Source organism: Parasteatoda tepidariorum, chromosome 2 (assembly GCF_043381705.1).
Source record: "Parasteatoda tepidariorum isolate YZ-2023 chromosome 2, CAS_Ptep_4.0, whole genome shotgun sequence".
In the NCBI taxonomy this organism is placed as follows: domain Eukaryota; kingdom Metazoa; phylum Arthropoda; class Arachnida; order Araneae; family Theridiidae; genus Parasteatoda; species Parasteatoda tepidariorum.
In genome coordinates this window covers 94,190,560-94,214,284 of record NC_092205.1, presented here as the reverse complement: position 1 = coordinate 94,214,284, position 23,725 = coordinate 94,190,560, and the positions used below count along the sequence as shown (strand labels likewise).

Below are 23,725 nucleotides of genomic sequence, written 5' to 3'. Positions count from 1 at the left end.
GTAATTCTAAGCTGTCTTCACGTATTCAACTCAACTTCATTAACCCTGAGCATTTCCGAGTTGTTCTTACCGCAACCGAGGCGATTTCTCAAATTTTATTTGTTTTTCTCTCCGTTTTTCTAAAGAAAAATGACTGTCTAGTGTACTTCAACTGTTGAAGGTTGAAAAAGAACGCAGAAGATAAAAAAAAAAAAAAGCGTTTGAAATAAAATAAAATGGAAACCGTTCTTTTTTCCGAGATTTCCCTCAACTCCTACATCAAGTCCGCTGCTTTCCCAATGTTTGTTTTCTTAGCTGTAAATGTTATGGCCATATTTTTAGCCGCCGAACGTGGACGATGTAAGGAAACCCTAGATGTTCTTTATGAAAGGCTTTTTTAGGCGCTGGGCATGTGGACCACTTAAAGGGAAAAAAATGACGTCACAACATTTCAAGTATCATCCAGATGCCTCGTTTGCTGAATAGAATTCTTTTTCGCTTTCCGCATTAACCATCGCTGACGGAACAGCGGTTTTAGAAATCAGCCCATCATTTGATTTCTTTTCTTAGTTGGAAAACTGGTGTTCTTAGAATAATCAATTTTTTTTTCGTGGAATACTGTGTAAGGATTATCGATTAAAATGGTAAGTTACATTAATTTTTTCTTAACTTATGATTTATGAGCCAAGTGTGAATTTAACTCTTTAGGAGATATTTTTTTTCTAGTAATGTTTTGTTGAAATATTTTTATAATTGAGATTGATTTATAAAAAGAAATTCATTTAGCTTGAAATTAATTTTATTTTTAAAAACATTTAAACAATTAATTAAAGGTGGGTAAGATTTTTAAAATTTCACCATTGTAGCACCCACAGCACAATGCAGCATTAAAAGCAGAATTGGCCATTATGCTTTTAAATAAGCGAATTATAACTACAGATACAGGAAGAAATGATAAAATGAATCAGGACATAACACTCGAGAGAAAATTTCTCTCCTGTGTTAACATCTCATTTGATCCCACACTTACCTTTACTATTACTTACATTTTTGTTTTCTTTCCCTTTTTTTTGTATTTTCTGAAGTTATCAACAGATGGCCGTACAGATCATAGGTGTATAATCAATTTCCCATCAACATTAAATATCAACATTGTGATTACGAAACATAGAACAAAACCAAAGATAAATAATTCGAAAGACTAATTTCTGGATTGTTTAGAACTGTAAGCTAGCAAATAACTAATATTTCAAAATATTTGGCAAATCCAATGAAAACCTCTTTTCTTGGGATGTAGCGCGCAAACCAGTGGTCATAGAGAATTTTAAAGTAGACAGTTATTTCCATCGTGTATTTAAATGTATGTATACCAAATTAGGCACGGTTCGGTTTGCATAAGGTGCATACATTCATACATACCTCTGAACATTCTACTTTATCATGAAATTAATCAGAAAACTTCCTTAAAGGTCTTAAATAAACAGTGAGTAAATCAATAGGTGGGTGTCTTTTGGATTTATAACTCTTCCATAAGCATACTAATGGCATGGATTCAGAGCAATACTGCCAAAGGTTATAAGGATCAGCGTGAATTCGTTTAACTCGTTATAAGGACGAGGGAGCTTCAAACCAACTTGATTAATTTTTAAATGTCAATGGGGAACTATGTGTCAAGCGGCAATCTGCTGAATCTATGTGTCAAGCGGCAATCTGCTGAATAACTTCAGAAAATATAAGAAAATACCAATTGTTTACAAAAATGCGGAAATAATAGGAAATAATAAAAGTTTGAAGAGAGGCCAACACTGAGGATATATTTTCTTTTGGGCGATATACGTATATTTGATCATTTCTCACCCAGCTAATTTATAGTTATAAGCATAGAATTTATATATAAGATTATTTATAAGCCCTGAAGTTTAAGTTTATCGCCAATTGTCAACAGAACTTAAATTTCTGAAAAATCCCTTTCATCAAATGGTCTTCACCAAAGCAAATTGTCTTAAAAATCTAATTTAAAAAATAGTAAGTTAATTTGTTAATGTTATTAGCCTATAATGTGTTAGAGGTACTATGTCCTATGAAGGATTAAGCATGAAACAAATAAGCATTGCTATTTAACGGTGGATGGTTACTAATATACCTCGATGGCCAAGATAAAATTGATTATGAAATAAAAGTGGGTATGTATCTCTTTGAAGAAAGGAATATCGTCAAACAATGACACAGGTTGCTAATCTGTTAATGTGATTGGCCTATAATGTTTTAGAGGTGTTACTGTGATTGACCGAAATAGGTGGTTGTTGACTTCCACCGGTGAATGTTGACAATCACATAGTCGCTTTGGTAAATGTCTGAAATGCATACTAGGTCTAGTTAGGTGTCACTGATCAATAGTTAATTCTCTCTCAAAATCTGTGGAATGATTTAAAAAAACATCACATTATTCATAGTATATTATTTAGCACAAGCAAAAACATTTTTTAATGAATTATTGCCAGACTCAACTTTCACGTCAGAAAATAAAATGTTCTACCAAGGGCGCCGGCAGCGGGGTGCAAAGGGGTTCACTTGCACCCCCTGGCTTTATTTATAAACAATTGTAGAGTACAAAAGTTTTTTTATTAAAAATATTTTTATTCGAAAACAAATAATTAAGTAATTATTGATACGTAACAATTAAAAAACTGTTTAATCAAACAAGATTTGTAATCGTCTTGATAGCTGTCCAAATCTGTTTTTTTTCCAATGAATTCTGAGTTATCTTTGATTCTTTTCTTATGCACACTGAGCATAACTACTTAATCTCTCGTGAGGCATTGTAGACCGATTCCATATTTTGATGTGTCACATTGTACTAAAAGTGCGTTCAATAGTGCACGAAGTAGCTGAGGCCAAGAGTTAGGCCAATTTTGATTGCCTCCGCTACAGCTAGATAAAACGGTGTGGCCTCAATAACTAAATCGATGTATTCGAGGATTCATAAGAATTTTCACTATTCCTCCACATTTCGTACCACGTAAATTCGTACTTTTTTTTTAAATATCTTGTTAACAATGAAGAAATGTATCTTGAAAAAAATTAACGGATGAAAGTATATGTAATAACAAAACAAAATGTAATAACAGAATATTTTAAAATTTTTTGGGGGGGTAGTTTGTTAGAGGGTTGCACCCCCTTCTAGATTATTCTGCCTATTTTGTGTTCTACTGTTTGTTCTTTTAGAAAGAATTGATTAAAAAATTACGTTATTATTCAGCATAAAAAACTATTTAAATAGAAAACTCTTATTACTGTAAAAATGAATTTTTTCGTTCGAAAATGAAATGAGCAAAAGTTATTAATCTTAAATATTTCAGTTCATTTGAAGAAAAAAAGTGACAATTGTTGAAATTATTTGTAACAAGCATTTTTATTACAATTTATTCAAATTAAGAGTTTAAACAGGCAAACTATGTTTTTTTTTCAATTAATATCTTCCACTTGTGACGTAAACCATTTAATACGACTTTTAAAGGAACCATTTCATTCGTTTAAGAACAACAATTCGCAATCTTACATGTAAACAGAACTTCATTTAAAAGATTTAAACGTCTTTCTAGAGCAACATGTAAATAAACAACCGCTTTATTACGTTTTTTTCTATCTTTTTGATACTCAGTATTTTTTTTTTTTCAAAGAGGCCTCTGTTCTGAATAGTAATTTAAGTTCTGCATCGATAACACAGACTTCTTTCCTCGCCAAGGTTGTTAAACGACATGAAGGAAGATTTTGATTTTTTACCCATACTAAGTATCAGTGTAATCTTAATTTTCAAATTTAAACAAAATTATATCAAGCAAAACAGGTGCGTCATTTTCATTTTTGAAAATTTTCTTTGCTTTAATATTTTTTCCATGCAAATTCCTTAAAAAAAGGGACAAATTTTTATCAAAGAAAAAAGAGAAGGAAAAAAAAAAGACTTCAATAAAAGAAAAAAAAATTTGGATAACAAATCATTGCGTTACAAATCTTAACTTTATTTTCCAGAATTTCAGTCTTAAGTTAGATTTCATTTTCTGTCACTAAAATAAGGATATTAAATTTTCCTTCCTATACTCAATACCACAGTTTCACTTTGTTAGTCTGTACCAAAAACTTTAAATATATTTCAGAACCAGCGATGGTTAAAATGCTGAATATTTGAATTCTCTCTGAATTTTGAATTTCATTTTCATCTTTTCACATCTGGCTTAAATATAATAAAATATAAAGTTAAAAACTGATTTTAGAGTGCTTGAAAATCCACTCTTTTTCGTAATATTATTTTGAAAATTAAATTATGATTAAGAAATCTGAAATAGAATGTTTAAAATTATTCTGAATCTGGTTTTCATTCTCACCTTTTCTCGTCTATTTTAACTATAGTAAAACTTGAAATCCTGAACTATTTTTAAAGATTTTTTTTGTAAATGGATTTTTATAATTCTGCACATAATATTTTTTCTTTCATTCCACGTATTCAAGAAATGCGGTATAAAACGAAAAATGTTCAATTACATTAAGATGGGTTTGAACTTTTGATAGCCTCCCTAACCAAATTAATAAAACTATACTTTTAAAATATTTGATTTCCCTTTAAAAAATTGAGGAGAATAACCTCTTTAGACGCGATTTCAAATCAAACTCTAAAAGAAAGAAAAAAACGAAATATTTTCTTTTCAAAAATTTATACCTTCTATATTGGAACCTTTCACCATAATGATATGTATGATAAATTTAAAACTCTTCCAAATTCTTAATTTTATTAAAAATATGTAAAAGTTTATATTTTCAGTAAAACACTTTTTAGAAGCTGTAAGAAACAAAATTTTTAATTAAAAAAAAACATCTTTTTTAACAATAAGCTTTTATTTTATAATCACAACAATAATACCCGAATGTTGTCTTTATAGCATGGCAAGCTACTACAAAAGTAGTTCGATCGTCTGTTGAGAGATGGCGACACACGTTTTCAACAGAATGGAAAACCACATCGAAAAGGTCACATAAGTAAAACTAACATGATAAAATTTTAAAATCAAATTAAAGTTAATTTAAATACGCAATTACCTTAAACCAATCAAAACTTCTTTTTTTTTAAAAATTAGGAATTTTAAAATGTGATTTCGTTATTACTTTCCTCATAAACATCTATGGTTTTACACGAACTTGTGTCAGATTCATGACTAAATATGCTTGACAGAACCTTCTGTTTATTTTTATTATTAATAGTTAAATAGTGGTTATTTTTACAAAGTGGAAAAATCGTAAATATTAAATAAATCTGCATTAATTAACGCAACGCAATCATGCACAAGCTGAAAGGCTGCATAAATTGAAACAATAAAAAAAAATAATAATAATTTTGAACTATTTTTATCATAATATGTTGCCTTTTCCTGTGCTTTTATGTTATAAAATCAAGAAAAGATATTCAAATGAAAGATGAAGTAAATTCTGCATAATTTGGTACTGAAAATAATGCTATTAATCCCCAATCAAACCCACATTTGCGTTACATGGAGAGGAAAACCACGAAAACCTCTCACGATTAGCCTGACAGCAAGGGGACTCTAACCCATGATCTGTCTACCACCGTGGATAATTTATGTCAACACTGTGGTCTGTGCGGGAAGGATGCGGAATTCGTATTGACCTGCTATAGCTGGGATTCGAACCCGGTTCACCTCACCAGAAAGCGAATGCTCTATACCCTGAGCCATCGCGGCTCCGAACTGACTAATTGGAATTTTTGGATGATTTTTTATAAATTTTATTTGAATTTTCTACTTTTCGCTTTACAGCCATTGTCTAAATTTCAGGACCCTAGCTCAAAAAGTTCTGGAATTATAAATGAGACTCAAACTTTTCCTTCAATTATTATAGATTTCAATTATTATGGATTTCAATTATTATAATTTCAATTATTTTAGATTTCAATTATTATAGATTTAAAACATCAACAATCACTACTCTAAACTTTAAAATTTTTACAATCTAAGTATTTAAAAAATATATTATTTTATGATTGTTAGATGATAATATTAATATATTGCATTAGGAACATTAAATTATGTAATGCTCTCCTTAGTTTAAACATTATTTTAATGTATTCAAAGTGTTAAAAAAGTTTTAGTTTGGTTTAGTTTTGAAATTCAGTTTGAAAGCTGTGTTAAACCATAACATCTTCAATTCGCCATCCAGGGTTCGTGATTTTTTGATTTCTTTATAAAAAACCAAAAAAATCAGATTTTTTTGATTTAAATCTGATTTTTTTTCATTTGAATCAGATTTTTTTTTATTCAAATACACTATAGGAACTTAATTTGTGATTAAAAAAACTTTATAAATGTTTAATCAAAATTAAATTAATATTAAAACTATATTATGACAATATTTCAGAAGCTGTAACTACCTAAAACAAGTTTTTATTATAATACATAGCTTTGAATGCATTGCAACCATTTTGAAACAAATGCATGATTGAAATTTAAAGACTAGATGAAATAGAAGAATAGATGAATAGAAGAATACTTTAACTATTAAAACGAAGTTTCAATTAGCAAACCATAATTTTAATTTAAAATTGTGATTTCTTTTTTTTCTCTTGATTTTTAAAATGACAAAATAAATGTAACAGATTTTGTTTAATCATTCCTCAAAAAATAAATAAATATTTAATCTATATATTATAATATTGAAATATTCATTTTTAATTCTATATCAAAATAGATAAATTAAGCTAAAAAAAAATTTAAAAAAATCTATGTACTCATTGGAATTTTTTTTACAAAATTTCTTTATAGAAAATATGATAATATCAAACATACTGTAAACATATTATAAGAAAAAATTACTTATTGATAAAAGAAACAGTACAATTCTAATTCTAGGTTATTTAATTTAATAAAATGACACTATATCAGGAAAAAAAATATCTGAATTCATCAGCATTTTTTTCCTTCTATTTTTGGCGTATTAGGGCAATTTCTATTAATATAACCTCAAGCTTTAGAAATATGCATTTTCCACCAATAAAATATAATGTAGATTTTAATTCCATGTTTTTTTAATTAAAAGGTAGAATTTTAATTAGCATTATTTGTATTTATTGTGAAAGAAAATTCATGTTTATTAATTACTTTCTACAGCTATGCAAGTCAATATTAAGACAGCATTACATGTTTACCTTAATCTGTACTTTCAATCTCAACAATCAAAAGATTTAAAAATGCAATTTCAAATGTGTTGGAATTTAACACACACCAAGAAAGAAATAATTTTGTTAATCAAAATTAATTAATGTAACAATTTGTTTAAAATAAATTTTAAAACTAAGAAAAGAAAATAATAAAAGTATTAATAATTTAAAACACTGTTTTTTAACTTCTTAAATCAATATATATATTAAAAAAATCAATTGATTTAAATCAGTGATTTTTTTAAAATCATTCGATTTAAATCATAATTTAAATCTTGATTTAAATCAAGCTGATTTAAATCAACAAACCCTGCTGCCATCCCTACATTTAAAAACAGATTGATAATCACAAAAATTATAATTTTTAAGCTTAGCTTTCAGGTATAATTTTTTGTTGAAAATAATTCACGATTCTAGAAAAAATATGAAAATCAAAATCCACGATAAAAATATGTTTAAAATTAAAACCTTCTTTAAAGACAGAAAATAAAGTCTAAAATAAGACAGAAAATAAAGTCTTTAAAGTCTAAAATTTGGTTGAAATCGGTCTTATGAACTATGAAATTTCCACACAAAAAATCGTATTTCATTTTCCTGGAATTATTTGATCGATAGTGAAAGACTTCGGATTTGTAATTTAAAACGGCACTGTTTAAGATACTGTTAAATAAACCTTACAATTCAATTTTTTTTCGATCTTTTTTAAAATAAGTAATATAAAATAATGAACAATTTTAAAAAATATTTTTGTTTGAATTTATCTTTATATAATCGACTTTTATATTTGTGTGCAAAAACACTTTTCACTTAAATAGTTCTACTGCGAGGTACGCAAAACCTTAACTCAACATCATAAAACTCACACTTTTGGCTACCTTCCTGAATAAACTATTATAGGACCTTATTTTCCAGATTGCGCCTAATATTTTGAGGGTAAAATAAGCGAACACGTCAAAAAAAGTAATGTTGATTCAGAGGAAAATACTTTCTTGTGTTTGCTTTCGTGACTTAAAATGTCATCTGCACTAATTTTAAGTGCTATTAGAATATTTCTACCGTCTAATTTGGAAATTTATATGTATTTTTAACCCAATAATGCCTGACCACAAAAAATGGATTGAATGTGAAAACATCTATGTTTAAAAAAAAGAGGTAGTGCAATGTGCAAAATGAAGCTATCACCCTAAATAAATTTGTGAAAAGCAAAAATATATGATTTATGTGACAGTACATATTTATCTTATTAAGAATGTCTACAGTTACAAAAATTGGGCGATTAATAATTCAATTTCACCATGATCACTTCTAATTCTTTGTAAAATTCTAATTCTTTGTATTAAAGTTAATATTAAACACTGAATAAATAAATTTGATCCTATTCAGAACACTCATTTAATGTCTACTCTTTATAAGTAATAAGTAAAAAATCATAGTTATGTAGTTCTATGTTGTGATTTTTAATATGGTTAATACTATGAGAATCTAACTGCTTTAATTAATTATTAATATTTCTCACACAATTAAAAGAAACATAATGTTCCTTAAAATCTATATTTGAAACAGAGTAGCTTTAAAACTACTATTTATTCTTATATTTTTAAATATCTAGTCAGAACATGTGAAAAATGGTATAATAGAATACTCACACAGCTCAGAATTTGTGTTTAAGAAAATGGTCACAGCTCGAAACGCATGTTTAAGAAAATAAACATAGCAAAATAAAAATAAAAACTCTTTTTAACGTTCAATTTCAACCTTAATAACAAAATAAAAAATTTCGTGTTTAATTTTCCTTACTTATTTAAACACCAGCATAATCATAACGGGGGAAAGCCCCAGACATCGGGATCAAGATGGTTAGGTATATTACATTCGTTAGGCCGGGATAGCCTGGTTGGTAGGGCGCTGGGCCCATGTCCAAGAGTTCGTGTGTTCGAACCCCGTCGGCCGAAGACTCCCGTGTAATAAAGTGACTGATGCACGTCAAATCTGTCGAGTCGCAAAGTCCTCCATGTTCCCATAGCAAATCAATACCTCTGGGGGTACTGGATTGGAGATCGATCGTTCTCCGTTTCAGGTCAAAATTACGATCTGTGGATGGATGTATGAATGGGTCCGCCTTATGAACGGGTGTGACGTAAGATGTGGCAGAAGTCGTATTCTTGGCCGTAGATAGCGCCACTGAAAAACAAGAAACGCTCTCTCTGCTTTAAATCTGCTCGGTTTCACCAACCAGGCTTTCCCGTGTTGCAAGTGACATTAGAACCAACCAACATTAGTAACTTTTCAAGAACAAAATCAGAACTCAGATAATTTAGAACTCTGAACTATAAGGTGAGTTGACTACCGTAACAAGTGAGTAACGTAACTGTATAAGAAATTTATCGGACCCATAACAACCTTGTTTAAAAAAACTGTTGACTTTTAAAGTCTTTAAAAAAAAGATTAATTTAATCAAATGTGTTAAGTGATTTGTAAAAATGAACGATGCTATGCCATATTCAAAATTTATTTGGTTTTATTTAGTTTATTCTTAAAAAAAAGCACTCATAAGAAAATTTGAAAAACAGAATCAAATGCTATGTCCATTTTCTTTAGATACGCATTTTCAGTTGTGTCCTTTTTCCTAAACAGGCATTTTGAGCTGGGTTCATTTTCATACACGAGTATTTTCAGTTGTGTTCATTTTCGTAAACAAGGATTTCGAACTTTGGCAATTTTCTTAAATACTCATTTCGAGCTTTGTCCATTTTTGTAAATACGCATTTTAAGCTGTGTCCAGAATAAAAAGTTCTCAAACGTGATTTTTTTTTTATGTTAAGGACCAATTATTCCTTACACTGTTTAAGATAGAAGAATACTCACGCGTGCGCACATTTTCTTGAAACGTCGCTTGGAACAGGAACCAGGCTCAAGTCCATCAGTAATAGTCAAATTGCTGGTGCAAATGAGAAATCATGACATTTAACAAATATTTCGGATATTCACTAAAGGTACTATTTGATTGTCGACTTTATCTGGCAAAGGTTGACAATCACTCATTTCAGTCACACTACTTTTACCCACCTACGCTCTAAAGCAAAAATACCCTAATCTGTTTATCATATACTTATTTTGCTCTTTATCATTTTCAGGTAGAAGAACTTACAAGTGAACAAACTGAAAGTAAGTCAATTTATAAGTTACAATTCCATACTTTTTTAGTTACATTGGAACCTGCGTATGTTGATCATTTTTGAATCAACACTTTAATGGTCTATTTATAAAAGAGGAATTTAATTTTTTGCCAGTTTAGTACTGGATCATTCAGATCAACTCAAATAGGTGATCTAAAATGGTCAACCTATGAGGTTTCTCATCATCAAATGTCATTTTTCTGGATTTTTTTCGCACAATAAATATATGATATAATTATTAACAATTGATCGCACTTTTAATAGTTTTTCTCATTCAACAATGGCCTATATTTGAATATTGTTACCTTATCTCCTGTAGGAACTTACTGTAATTGATTTTTCCTTCTGCCCAAAGTGTTAGCTCCTTTAAACTTTCTGTATTTCATGAAAGAAATGTTTAAAATTTTGTTAAATTTAACTCTTAACATTCAAATTTTCGTGCTGTTTTAAATGCTTTTATTAAAACAGTGATAAGTACGTTTGTGTTTTAATCAAAAAGGTATTTCCTTATTTCATCTATTTCTTACGTCATACAGAAATCTCAGTATAATGATTTTAGATTTAAGTTTGAAGCCTTGTATTATTAATTTATGTAGGTAAACAGGTATCTTTTTTTGTTCTGTAAGACAAAAACTACTAATAGTAATAATAAATTAATTGCTCTACCGTTTTTATCTTTTTTTGAAATGGGACATCCTCAAGCGGCAAAAGCAGGACATCAGCAAATATATATATATATATNATAGATATATAGATAGATAGATAGATATATCGGAATTTTAATATCGTCTCATAAATATCGATATTTCATGACTAAAAATATTTTTAATTTTTTTTCCACCAATTTTCATTATTTTTACATCGGTCAATATTTTTGTCATCGAAACGAAATTTATCATAATTTATTGTTTTATAATTATTATTAAAAATAATATTCATCATTTATCTTTGTCGGTAATCGAAAAACTCATAAAAAGATAGCCAAAAAAGGTTCGAAGTGATATTTTTGAGATTTCTCGGGTGGAGGATCTTATTTGTTTCTTATGATGAGCTGTTAAGAAATAAAGACAAGGCATATTCATTATTTACTACTGTCAACGTATATCTCTACTCACTAAAATGCCACTGAGAAGCTCTTCGGTTATTAAACATTCACAGGGTTTTCACAATATATCGTAAAAATGCATTTTAAAACGTCCTTACAGCGATGCTAAGCTACATCGATGTTTCACTATACATTATCCATCTCTAATCACCAAATATTAGTACCAGATTAATCACCAGATGCTTAAAAGAATTCGTATGTCTTATATGCATTCGCAGTATAAGAAATTTTCCTTATTGCAGCCATTTCATTTATTTATCAATTTATTTCATTTATTTATTTATTATATTTAGTGTTTTTCATTTATTTATCAATTTATTTCATTTATTTATCAATTTATTTCATTTATTTATCAATTTATTTCATTTATTTCATTTATTTATCAATTTATTATTATTTTATCTATTTTTTTATTCCAAAATAGTGCTTAGAAAAGCATTCGACATGTTTGATCGAGACAAGAAAGGCTGCATTCATACTAACATGGTTGCCACAATTTTAAGGACATTGGGCCAAACATTTGAAGAAAAAGAGTTGAAGGATTTAATAGAAGAGATAGATTCTGATGGTAAGCTTGAATTCGTTATTCATTGCATTTTTTTTTCTTCAAATAATCTGAATAAGTTTAAATTTTTTGCCCCTGAATATTACTACTATTTATACTCTTATAGATCAGGCTTTTAACTTTCTTCGTTCGGGTCTCAGAGCTCAATTTAGTGTAATATCTAAGACGATTTCAGAGCCAGGAGCTGGAGAAGTCCAAACATGGTAGGCCGGTTGGGGAGCATGGGGCGGAGGTCGCTGGTGATTACTAAAATCATTCGCATATTTATTTATTTATTGCTGCTCATGTGTAGGCTTATGTGTTCATTATGAATACGGCCTGCAAAGCATTGCTCCGTGTTCTAAGTGCAGCACCAATATTACCTTCAGATCATCACTAGGAATAAATTTCCCGCAGCACTGCTTGTAATGCATTAGTGTAGCTCTAGTTTGACGTTAACAACCAAACCAAATTATAATTCAGAGGGTGATTATAAGTTTGACAATATATGACCCCTGTCAATCCTATTGTTGAACATGGTTATGCTCACCATATGATAGAATAGAATAGAATAGAATATAAATAGCACTTGATATAAAAAAGATTATGAGCTAAATGGAATGGAATAGAATAGAATATGATATAAACAGCACTTGATATAAAAAAGATTATAATATAAATAGAATAGAATAGAATTGTATTTTAAGTTTTGTGCTAATAGGGCGATGCTAGACAAGAGTGCAAGATGCATCGCACAAACCATTGATCTTTTGCATTCAATAGGGCTGAATTACTGCTGCGCAGAAAATTCATAAAATACGCAATTCTTTATCAGTAGGTATCGATGAAAAATGTAGATGTTGCTATTTAAAAATTTCAAAATTCTGACATTTTGGTTAAGATAGTTGAGTTACCATTTTAGCACTATTCATGAGCAAAAAATAAATATTGTATTAAAAATAATGCAACATTTTATTCTATTCTTTCGAACGATAAGCTACACAGTGGGTTATCTGTTGGCATATTTTGTAATCACTCTGTTTATAAGTTTTTACCCTCTCTTAGGAAGCGGAGAGCTGGAATTTGATGAGTTTCTCACGTTAACAGCCCGCTATCTTGTCGACGAAGATTCGGAAGCTATACAACAAGAGTTGCGAGAAGCGTTTCGGATGTACGACAAAGATGGAAACGGATACATCAATGTCTCGGATTTGAGAGAAATTCTTCGAGCTCTGGATGATAACCTAACTGAGGATGAACTGGATGAAATGATACAAGAAATTGATACAGACGGCAGTGGTACTGTTGACTTTGACGGTCAGTCATAATCCTTTTCCATCCATACTATTTATACCCATGCATGTTATAGTTAAAGCCAGCAATTTCATGAAAGTCGAAATTCACTAACTTCGGTCTTTCACAGCAATATATGACGTAAGCAAATTAGAAAATCCAGTTGTTTAGAAATGCCGCTGCCATTTTGAATAAGGCTAATTGTAAACTTTTGTCTTATATTCTATTCACCTTGGTACTTTTAGGCCTCTTCTATCATGCCTTTATATGTCTAATTGTTTATATGTCTAAGGTCTAATGTTTAAAGAATTACTCAATCAGCCTGAATTTACTTATTCTGCTCAACCCATATGCCTTTAGGTCTTATTAGCAAATGTGCGAAGTATAATGCAATCAGCCTGAATTCTATTAGGTTTATTGCAATGAGTTGCTATTAGTTTTTCAATGTATCCCTTACGTTTGAATTTTTCTCAATAAGCCTTTACTTCACTCCATTTATTACAATAAGCCTTCACTACTGCATGCACTGTTTAAAATGAATCACGCTATTTGTACCATGACATTCTACAGTTAGCCTAAAGATAGGTGGTCTGGCCACTGTCGGTTTAGTAACTTTCAGACCGATTATAAAATATTGGAAACTATTCTAATAAGCCTATCACATTGGAAATTTACAAAGCTCAGAATTCTCCAATTAGCCTACAAATATACACGAGCATTTACTTGCAATTGAAGGGCTTATTTTAATTTTTTCCTTATTTCCATGTTAATACGTGTCATTTCTTCCTTCTTTAAAACTAATACACATTCAGCTGCCAAACAGAAGGCACCACAAATCAGACCAGAGAGGAAAGGCAAGGCACTCATTAGAATTTAAGGCTCTGTATCTTAAAATAAACAACGATGTACCACGTTGTACCATGCTTTAGTGAGTACGAACTGAGCAATCACCCGAGCCCATCAGAAATCAGTTTCGGTTAGACCGTTCAAGTTGAATAAATTTTAAATTTGGAGAAATTTTTAAAAGTTCTTTAATTTTATGTATTCAATAATTATAGTTGTTATTAAATTATTTAATAATTAAAGTTATAATTAAATAATTTCGTCATTTAATTATGGTTGTAATTATGTCTTTCAATGTTGCATATTTGTATTGTAATAATTAATATTTTATTTTATTTTATAACCATCGTTAAACAGCTGACCAAAATTTGAGTTTACGACTACCAATGTACAAATCCTTAGCATTGTAATTTTGAATCCAATCCAGAACACAGGGGAACTCCTGGAGTACTACCAGAGGTATTGATTTGTTATGGAAACTAGGAGGACTTTGTGACCCAAACAGATTTCACGTGCAACAGTCACTAATGAATACACGAGGATTCTTCGACCATCTGGATTCGAACTCCCGTTCTAACGAACACTAGTCCAACGCCGTACCAACCTAGCTATTCTGGCCCAATAATTAGCATTTTATTTAATTTTATAAGCGTCGTTCAGTAAACGAACCATTTTTTGGGGGGTTTACGACTACCAATGTTAAGCTCCGTAGTCTTGTAATTTTGAACCCAATCCAGAAGACAAGGAAACTCCTGTATTAGGTAATGGGGGACTTTTCGGTAAACTTTTCGTGGAGGACTTTTTGGTTGAACTAACCCGCATTTGTGTTACATGAAGAGGAAAACTACAAAAACCTCCCTTGGTTAGCCTGACGGCAAGGGGACTCTAAACTATAATCCGTCTATCATTATTTTTACGTCAGCACTGTGATCGGTGCGAGCCGAGTGCGGATTTCGTATCCACCAGCCATCGCTAGGATTCGAACTCGGTTCACCTCACTGGAAGCTGATAACATTTGTGATAACATTTTTAATAATAAATTATATCACTTTTTCAAAATTTAATTCTGCTTCGTAACAAAGCATTTGAAAATGTAATAAATAGATTTTCGTTCGCTCAAGGCAGCTAAAACCTATAGACAAGAACCACTATTCAATTTAGGCCATCAATTAAAGAAGAAAAGCAACCATGTATTTTTTATGATATTTTATAATTGGTATAATTGTTTGTTGCACTGTTATTTTGTTCGAAGATGTGATATTAAAAAAAATTAAATCTGCCAATCCATATTTTAGCCATTTCCGATTTTAAAAAATAATAATTTCATGTTTACAAATTTTAGATAAAAGTTTTTAAAAAGTAAATAAATAAATAGAACTTGAAATTTGCTTACATTTTAGACTCTCTAAAGTAGTGAAATGCTTGCGGAGTTTTCAAGTTAATATTTTTTCTCTCAGAATGCAACATTTTTTTTTTTATTCCATTTTTTTTTAAAGTAAATTCAATTCTGAGTGCTTCTATTGCGAAGTTTTTTCCCTTTGACAATTTATTAAATTATTTCTTTATTTTATTGATTATGTTGAAGTTTTCTTTCTTCCTCGTATTTTTCAATTTTTTTGTTTTCAATAATAATAAACAATTTGTAAGTAATTTTTAAAGCATAGCTTAAGATCTTATTTGGAAGTAATTTTTAAAGCATAGCTTAAGATTTTGGTAGAAGAAGGTACTAAGTGGCACTCAGAAGGAGCATGAATTTTTGTTTTTTAACTCATTTGTGCCTGGTGTCATTTAAAAAGAACGGGCATCTGTTTTTGAAAGAAAAATGAAGAAAAAAAAGAAATCGTTATTAGGATTTATTTTGTAGAAAACAAGGTAGATCTGCAAACCTTATTATATTAATAATTTAAAAATCAAATCTTTCTATCTTTAAATCTGAAGTTTTTTTAGAAAAAAAACATAGCTTTTTTAAGGAAAATGTGGTGGGTAACAGATAGAAATATATCTAGTTGATATGAACAAATAAGGACTACCTATTTTTTTTTCATAAATATTTTATTCACAAATCTATCACTTGAGGAGCAATAATGGGTTGAAAAACAAATTGTGATCAAATTTAGATTTAAAACATAATTTTTTTTCTGCTAGGTCAATAATTTTTATTTTCATTTTCTTTCTTTATTTTATTTTTTAATTATTTATGTTTTATTCATATTTTATTTTATATATTTTTTATTTTATTTATTTTTCATTTTATTTATTTTTACTTTATTTATTTTTTTATTTTATTTATTTTTTATTTTATTTATTTTTTATTTTATTTATTTTTTATTTCATTTATTTTTTATTTTATTTATTTATTTATTATTCCTAATTCAGCAAATAAGACTCTTTTTTTTCGCTGCCAGGTCAATAAATAAGAAGATTTTTAATTTCTTTTTTTGCCAGGTGAATAAATAAAAAGGTTTTTAAATTTTTTTTCTGCCATATCAATAAATACAACGGTATTCAATGAGAAAATGTATTTTGTAGACAACCTCCTACTACAGATATATTTTTTTTAAAACTATTGTTCCTATTTCACTTAAACGTCGCCCTGAAACTTCTCTCTTAAATATATTCACATAAACTACGCATGAACAGAAAAAGAGAGTTGTCAAATTGGCAATTATAATTTCAGTGTCATCGTTAAAATTGCAATGCATGACTATTAATTGGTAACCAAGAGAAAATACGCATTTTCACAAAATGATATTCGACTAAAAATTCTGCATAGATTGAATTTTCCATTGTAAACTAAATGTCAAAGTTTAACTCTTTGCGGGTCAAAAAACTTTTCCTTAAGAAATTTAGTCACAAAATGACAAGAGAATTTTATTTTAAAACCGTCGTTGAACAGCCGACTCAATTTTTAGTTTACGACTACCAATGTTCAACTCCGTAGCCTTGTCATTTTGAGCTTATGGATTAAGTATTGGAGGACTTTTTAATGGAATTAACCCGCATTTGCGTTATATGGTGAGGGAAAACCGCGAAAATCTCCCACAGTTAGCCTGACGGCAAGGGGAATGTTACCCATGATCCGTCTACCACTGAGGATGTTTTTATGATTACCTGAGGATTTGTATCGATCAGTCCTCGCTGGGATTCGAACCCGGGAGGCGATCGTTCTATCCCTTCAGCCAAGAGAATTGTAATCGTCCTATGCAAGGAAGCGATTCGCTTTATATTCTCATTTTTTAAAATTAAAAATGGTTAATTAAAAATTACATTGTGTAAGAGCTAGAAAACAATTACAATTTTAGTGGTTTATATTGTAGTCAAAAACAAGAACGACAGTTTTTATCTCACCACTCCTGTAAGAGTTAAATTTGTTTAAAAACTCTAAAAAGTAAATTTATCTTTCTTGAAAGTCAAGTTTTATTAAATATTTTATTTGTAATATCTTTTTATGTGTTAAAATAATCATGTCATTTAAAACAACATAGCTGATATCGAAGTACATTAAATAGATAATTTGCAATAGGTTATGTCTTAAAATAGCTATGACATAAACGACTAACATCGGTGCAAATGTAATTAAATATTTTATTTGTAATATGTTTTTGCGTCTTAAAATACTAATGTCATTTAAAGCAACATTGCTGACATTGAAGTACATTTTATTAAATATTTAATTTGTAATAGGTTTTTATGTCTTAAAATAGTAATGTCATTTAAAGCGTACATTTATCCTTTTAATATTTTATTTTCATTGAGAGCATAATTTAAAGCAACAAAGTGACATCGAAGTAAATTTTATTAAATATTTTATTTGTAATATATTTTTATGCGTTAAAATAGTAATGTCATTTAAAACAACACAGCTGGTATCGAAATACATTTTATTAAATAGATAATTTGCAATAGGTTATGTCTTAAAATAGCTATGTCGTAGACGACTAACTTCGGTGCAAATTTTATTAAATATTTTATTTGCAATATGTTTTTGTGTCTTAAAATACTAATGTCATTTAAAGTAACATTGCTGACATTGAAGTACATTTTATTAAATATTTCATTTGCAATTGGTTTTTATGTCTTTAAATAGTAATGTCATTTAAAGCGTGCATTTATCATTTTAATATTCAATTTGCATTTAGTGCATAATTTAAAGCAACAAAGCGACATCGGAGTAAATTTTATTAAATATTTTATTTCTAATATATTTTCATGTCTAATACTAATGTCATTTAAAGCGACATTGCTGACATAAAAGTACATTTTATTAAACATTTCATTTGTAATAGATTTTTATATCTTATAACAGTAATGTCATTCTAAGCGACTGACATTTTATTAGATACTTTATTTGTATTGTGTTTTGAAATGTTAATGTCACTGTTGACATTGGAGTTACATGCTTAAGAATCATTGCGTCTGAGAGATCTCAATAAAAAAACTGATTGAGCCAGCCTTGACTACAGAGGCTGTACCACGGATTTGACTGTACCAGGCTGTAGAGCTGAGGAAAAAGAAGGGAACAGTAATGAATGTCTGGAATAGATCTTATACCATAAATAGCTGCTCTGTAATAATGTAAAAAGTACAGAAATATGTAGGTATGTAGGGGACAGCTCAAATATTACATGAACATGTTTCGGTAATTTTGGATTCCCTTCCCTTGTCAGAAAAAAAATAAGAAAATCATAAAACTTCTTTCCGTGCATATGCAAAAAAAAAAATAATAATTAATCCCATGTATTTAACTTTGTCTTTTACTCTAGCAATTTAACTTTGCGATAAAATTCAATCAGAATTTGTAATTTTGCACTGAACAAAATTTATGTTTCAATTAATTTTTTAAAATTTAGAGTCAAAAAAATTTTTTTTCGATTTTGCACACATTTAACAATTTAAATATGAAGTAATTTAAATTTAATACCTATACATCTAATCGATAGATACCAAACCTTCCTATTTCACGTTCTATTTCCTTTTTTTCTTCTTTTTTTTTTGAAAAATATTCAAATTTTTCTAAAAATTTGGTTTTCTACTTTTGGGGTCAAAACTAGTAACTTCTGAAACTCCTTAAAAAAAATTTCTTACCTCTTTCTTTCTCCAAAGTCAAATTTTACTTTAAACTTAAATTCCGAGTATATTTTTTTAAACATTTTTTATTGCATTTGTTTCTTTTTTATCATAAAATTAAAACTACAGAAGTTGCAGTGTCTTTCTCACGTTGCTTCTTCTTTGTCAGCAAAAATACACAATTCGCAACACCTTTCCCCTTGTGTACTTCCGCAATATCTGAAAGATCCCTGAGGAAATTTAAAAATTTTTAAAAAAATTTATATCCTTATTGTATAAACTTAACGATCCATTACATCCATTTACATTAAATATGCAGGTTAAGATGTGTGTACTAAATAGACAAACTCTGTAATTCTATTTCCAATCATTTAAACATAATTTTAAATATTATTGATGAAAATAACTTGAATTTTGCATAATTAAATCAGGTCTCGTAGTTAACGGTGGTCCGTTGCTCCTCGATTTCTGAAATTTGACTCAGACCACCACCGTAAATGTCTGACCATTAGTATAGTGATGCACAAGACTGAAATCATTGTATAAGGATAGTTGGATTTTTGATTTTTAGTTTCGTGCATTTTTTAAAAATTATTTTATTTTAAAAATAATCTAATAAAAACTAAAATGAAAAATAATAAAATTGTCTAATAAAAACACAGAAACGAGTTAGTGAAGATGTGTACGGGCCTAGTCTCTGGTCTGTTTATCTATTAGTTTTAGGTTTTCTTAATTTCTTAACCAGAGTAATATTTTTGAAAATGAAATTTTATATGATACAAAATACTTGATGGTCCATACATATAATCGGTTCTTGCGATTATTCTGTACAGTACAATTAACCTTTTACGCAGCATAATATCATTTTATTGTTATTTTCTGTTTCAGAATTCATGGAAATGATGACAGGGGACTAAATTATAGCACCAAAATTATTTTGATGACTTTGAATGCAAACAATATGTTTTGAAAACAAATATATTTTATGTGTAAAGTACATTTTTAAACCTCTCTGTGTCTAAAGAAGCAATGAAAATAAAATAAATATATTCTATTGAACTTGTGGGGGATTTATTTTGTTATGCAAATGCTTCATTTATATCTAAGCTGAGTTATGCACCAAGAATGCTATTGTAATTTGCAGAAAAGATAAAATATCAGTAATAAAAACACTTCATTTACATGTTATTTTATCGGTGAACCATCAGTGAATACCACTAATTCTTAACAATCATGGCATCTATTTTTAATTTTGAAAATGTTGATTATAATTCCTGATTAATTGTAAATAAGAATTACCACATTTTGCTTAGTGTCTACGAAATGAAGACAGAAATTAAACATCTATTAGAATCGTCTCTTAGAAACTTCTGCGACAGAAATTAAACAAATTATGACAGTCTAACTTAGCATTACACAGTAAGGAGTAATTGTGCAATAATTTGTTTGCATTTTGGGAAACATTCCTTCAGCATTTGAAACTTCAGGGTTTACACTAGGTTTACCTGAACTCTGTTTTTTCTAAACTTTAAATTATTTACCCAGATAGCAAAATAAGGTTTATTTTCACTCAGCAAAAATCTTTTAATGTAAACCTAAAAAGGTTTGTAATGCGGTTTACATGTAAACCTTCTAACCTTAAAACGAGATCTTCGACTATCTGCTCTATTCTACACACATTACCCTGATCCAAAACCTTGGAAAACAACCTTCCATATAAAAACCTTAAATCGAGGTTGACTTAGTGCTTTCAAGCGTGAAAAAATCCTTGAATGAAGCTAGTCTCAAGGTGAAAATAATCTTAAATCTAGGTCATTATAAGGTTTCTTTTTGCAAAGTCTTGTATGCTGAGCTAAAAATCCACCTTGTCATGATATTTTAATGGACAATGCAATTTGATCCTATCGCTAGTGTGACGTCAGCTATAACATCATAATGGATCTAAATGACCATTTTACCTAAGTGGCAATACTTTTTAAAAAAGCTTTAAAAATTAATTTTTAATCCTTTTACGATGAAAGGTTTGAAACTGCAATATTTTGGCTTCATTTAAAAAAGGTTTTTAGTACAAACTTTTTCGGGACAATAAAAGGAAAGTTCTGATACAAGGTTGCCGTAAGTTCGCAAGTGCCGTAAGTGCTTTCTGGGTATGCTTGAGAAAGATAATTTGCCATGTGTATAACTTTCTACGTTATTTTATCTGTACGAGCTTGTAAAGCTGCTCTTCGAATTTTTAGCTTCACTTTATATAAGACTTTTTAGAGAATGATATGCTATTTTTAGTTTACTTTGTAACGAATATTTATCAGTATTCGGTAAATTTTTTCCCACTTTTGACCAGCATTCTCCAAATTAATTATAAAAATGATGCCAAATGTCAATGTAAAGAAGCTATTTAGCCAAGAGGAAAAGCATTTTTTAAAAGTCGTAAAATTAATCCTGTGTTTTTCACAACATTTTCCCTAAAAGAAGTTTTAAAAAAGTCACAGTTAAAATGCTACTCTTGAGGCAAAGCTATAATTTTGAACTATATATGCAATTTTACAGTAAAGAATTATCTAGTCATGTTCTAGACATATGCCTGTTTTAGGCAGAGGAGGTGTGATTGTTCTTGTTTTCCAGTGGCGCCATCTATGGCCAAGAATTCGACTTCCGCCACACCATACTTCACACCCGTTTATAGGGCGGATCTATTGATTCATCCACAGATCGTAATTTTGACCTGAATCATAGACCGATCGATCTCCAATCCAATATCCCCAGAGGTATTGACTTGTTATGGGAACATGGAGGACTTTTGCGACTCAGTCACTTTACTACACGGGGAGTCTTCGACCGGCGGGGCTCGAACCCACGAACTCTCGGACATGGGCCCAGTGCCCTTTCGACCTGGCTATCCCGGCCTAGAACCCGATAACTTCAATATTTTATAAGTTGTAATACTTTAAAATCGAGTCCCGCAGTGGACTGATCGTTAAGACACGGTTCCCAGCAGATCACCGAAGTCAAGCATCATTGGCTGCGGTCAGTGTGCGGATGGGTGACCCACTTGGATCAGTCTGCGTAGGGACCGAGGGTGTGCGGTATTGGTCCTCGTTAAACTATGCTACCGTAAAGTGCTCGACTTCACGAGCAGGTCGCTGGGCTACCGAAGCGAGGGTGCCATCCCCTCTGCAGAGGATCAAAATTGTGATGGCATGTCTTCGGATCATCCTCGGGGATGTTTCCCAGACCGTCGCCAATAGCCCATTTTGCAGCTCTAGTGCGACGTAAATGAACTACAACAACAACTTAAAAATCGAAGTTCTGGTAGGATTTTTTCACTTAAATTTCACTCATAATCAATTATTAATTTCCACTTTTTATAAACAAATTTATACAAATATCTCTAATACTGTAATAATTTTTTGATAATTAAAAAATTAGATACCAAACGTTTATTATTTTCGTAAAATGGTGGCTTTCATTCATACTGATGTCATACGCTGTTTTCAGAATCACCACAGAAGTCGCTGATAGACAAAAATAGACAGAACTTGACTTAATATTCAGAATAGTTCAGTAATTATAACAGAAAAAAGGTGCTTCGTCAGGAAAATTAATATCGGAGTATTTTTTGAAAAAACAAAGCTTTATTATTATAAATTATACCTGTCGACTCCCCTACTCTCCTATGTACTATACCACCTTTTCTGAGGGAGATAAGAATGATTAGCTGGAGAGAAATTGATTTCCTCTAAACAGTTAAATGAAACCTCGTTTCCAATGTTTGTTTGTTTCTTCTATGAATTTAATGAAATCAATCTCGTGACGATCGAACAAACAGTTGGCTCATTTTAAGTGAAAACGACCAAAATAAAGGATTCTCGTTGTTGTCGTGTCACATATTTAAAATATTTTGTTGGAAAATTTTTGACGAAAAATATCTAAAATAATTTTCAGAATTTTTGGACCGAAACAACGATAAGACCCCATCATGGTAAACAATATATGTTGTGTTTCATACTTTGTGATTCAGGATAAAGTAAAAAAGTATTCTCACTGCCCTAGGCACGCAGGTTCAGAAACTACGTACGTACGTGCTTTGCTTACGTCATACTAGAGCTGCAGAATGGGCAATTGGTGACGGTCTGGGAAACATCCTTAAGGATGATCCGAAGACTTGCCATCGCAATTTTGATCCTCTGCAGAGGAAATGGTTCCCGTGTTTTGGTAGAGAGTTAAATTGAGCACTTTATGGTAGAACAGTTTAACTAAGACCGATTAAGCACACCCTCGGTCCCTACGCATGCTGATCAAAGTTGCTTTAAAAGCAAAAATTAACAAGAACTGTTTGTTCTTACGCGAATCACTTTGATGTACGACTGCATGCGAAAATCGCATACTGTGAGAATTCTCCACAAGCCTTGTAGGACCTTTTCCTAAAAGATGAGGTTACTGTTGGCGATCGCAAGGCTCGAATACGCCGTCTGGTGAGAGACCGGTTTCATGCCTTT

General features: G+C 30.1%; 1 protein-coding gene across 1 annotated transcript; it reads left to right on the top strand.

Annotated features, from left to right (window-relative positions):
• The first annotated feature begins 236 nt into the window (after nucleotides 1-236).
• Nucleotides 237-20,288, top strand: LOC107449310 (troponin C). The gene is made up of 5 exons (XM_016064804.3): nucleotides 237-623; nucleotides 10,336-10,366; nucleotides 11,907-12,050; nucleotides 13,092-13,343; nucleotides 20,118-20,288. The coding sequence occupies exons 1-5, from the start codon at nucleotides 621-623 to the stop codon at nucleotides 20,144-20,146; spliced, it is 459 nt and encodes a 152-aa protein (XP_015920290.1). The 5' UTR covers nucleotides 237-620; the 3' UTR covers nucleotides 20,147-20,288.
• Nucleotides 20,289-23,725: the final 3,437 nt, after the last annotated feature.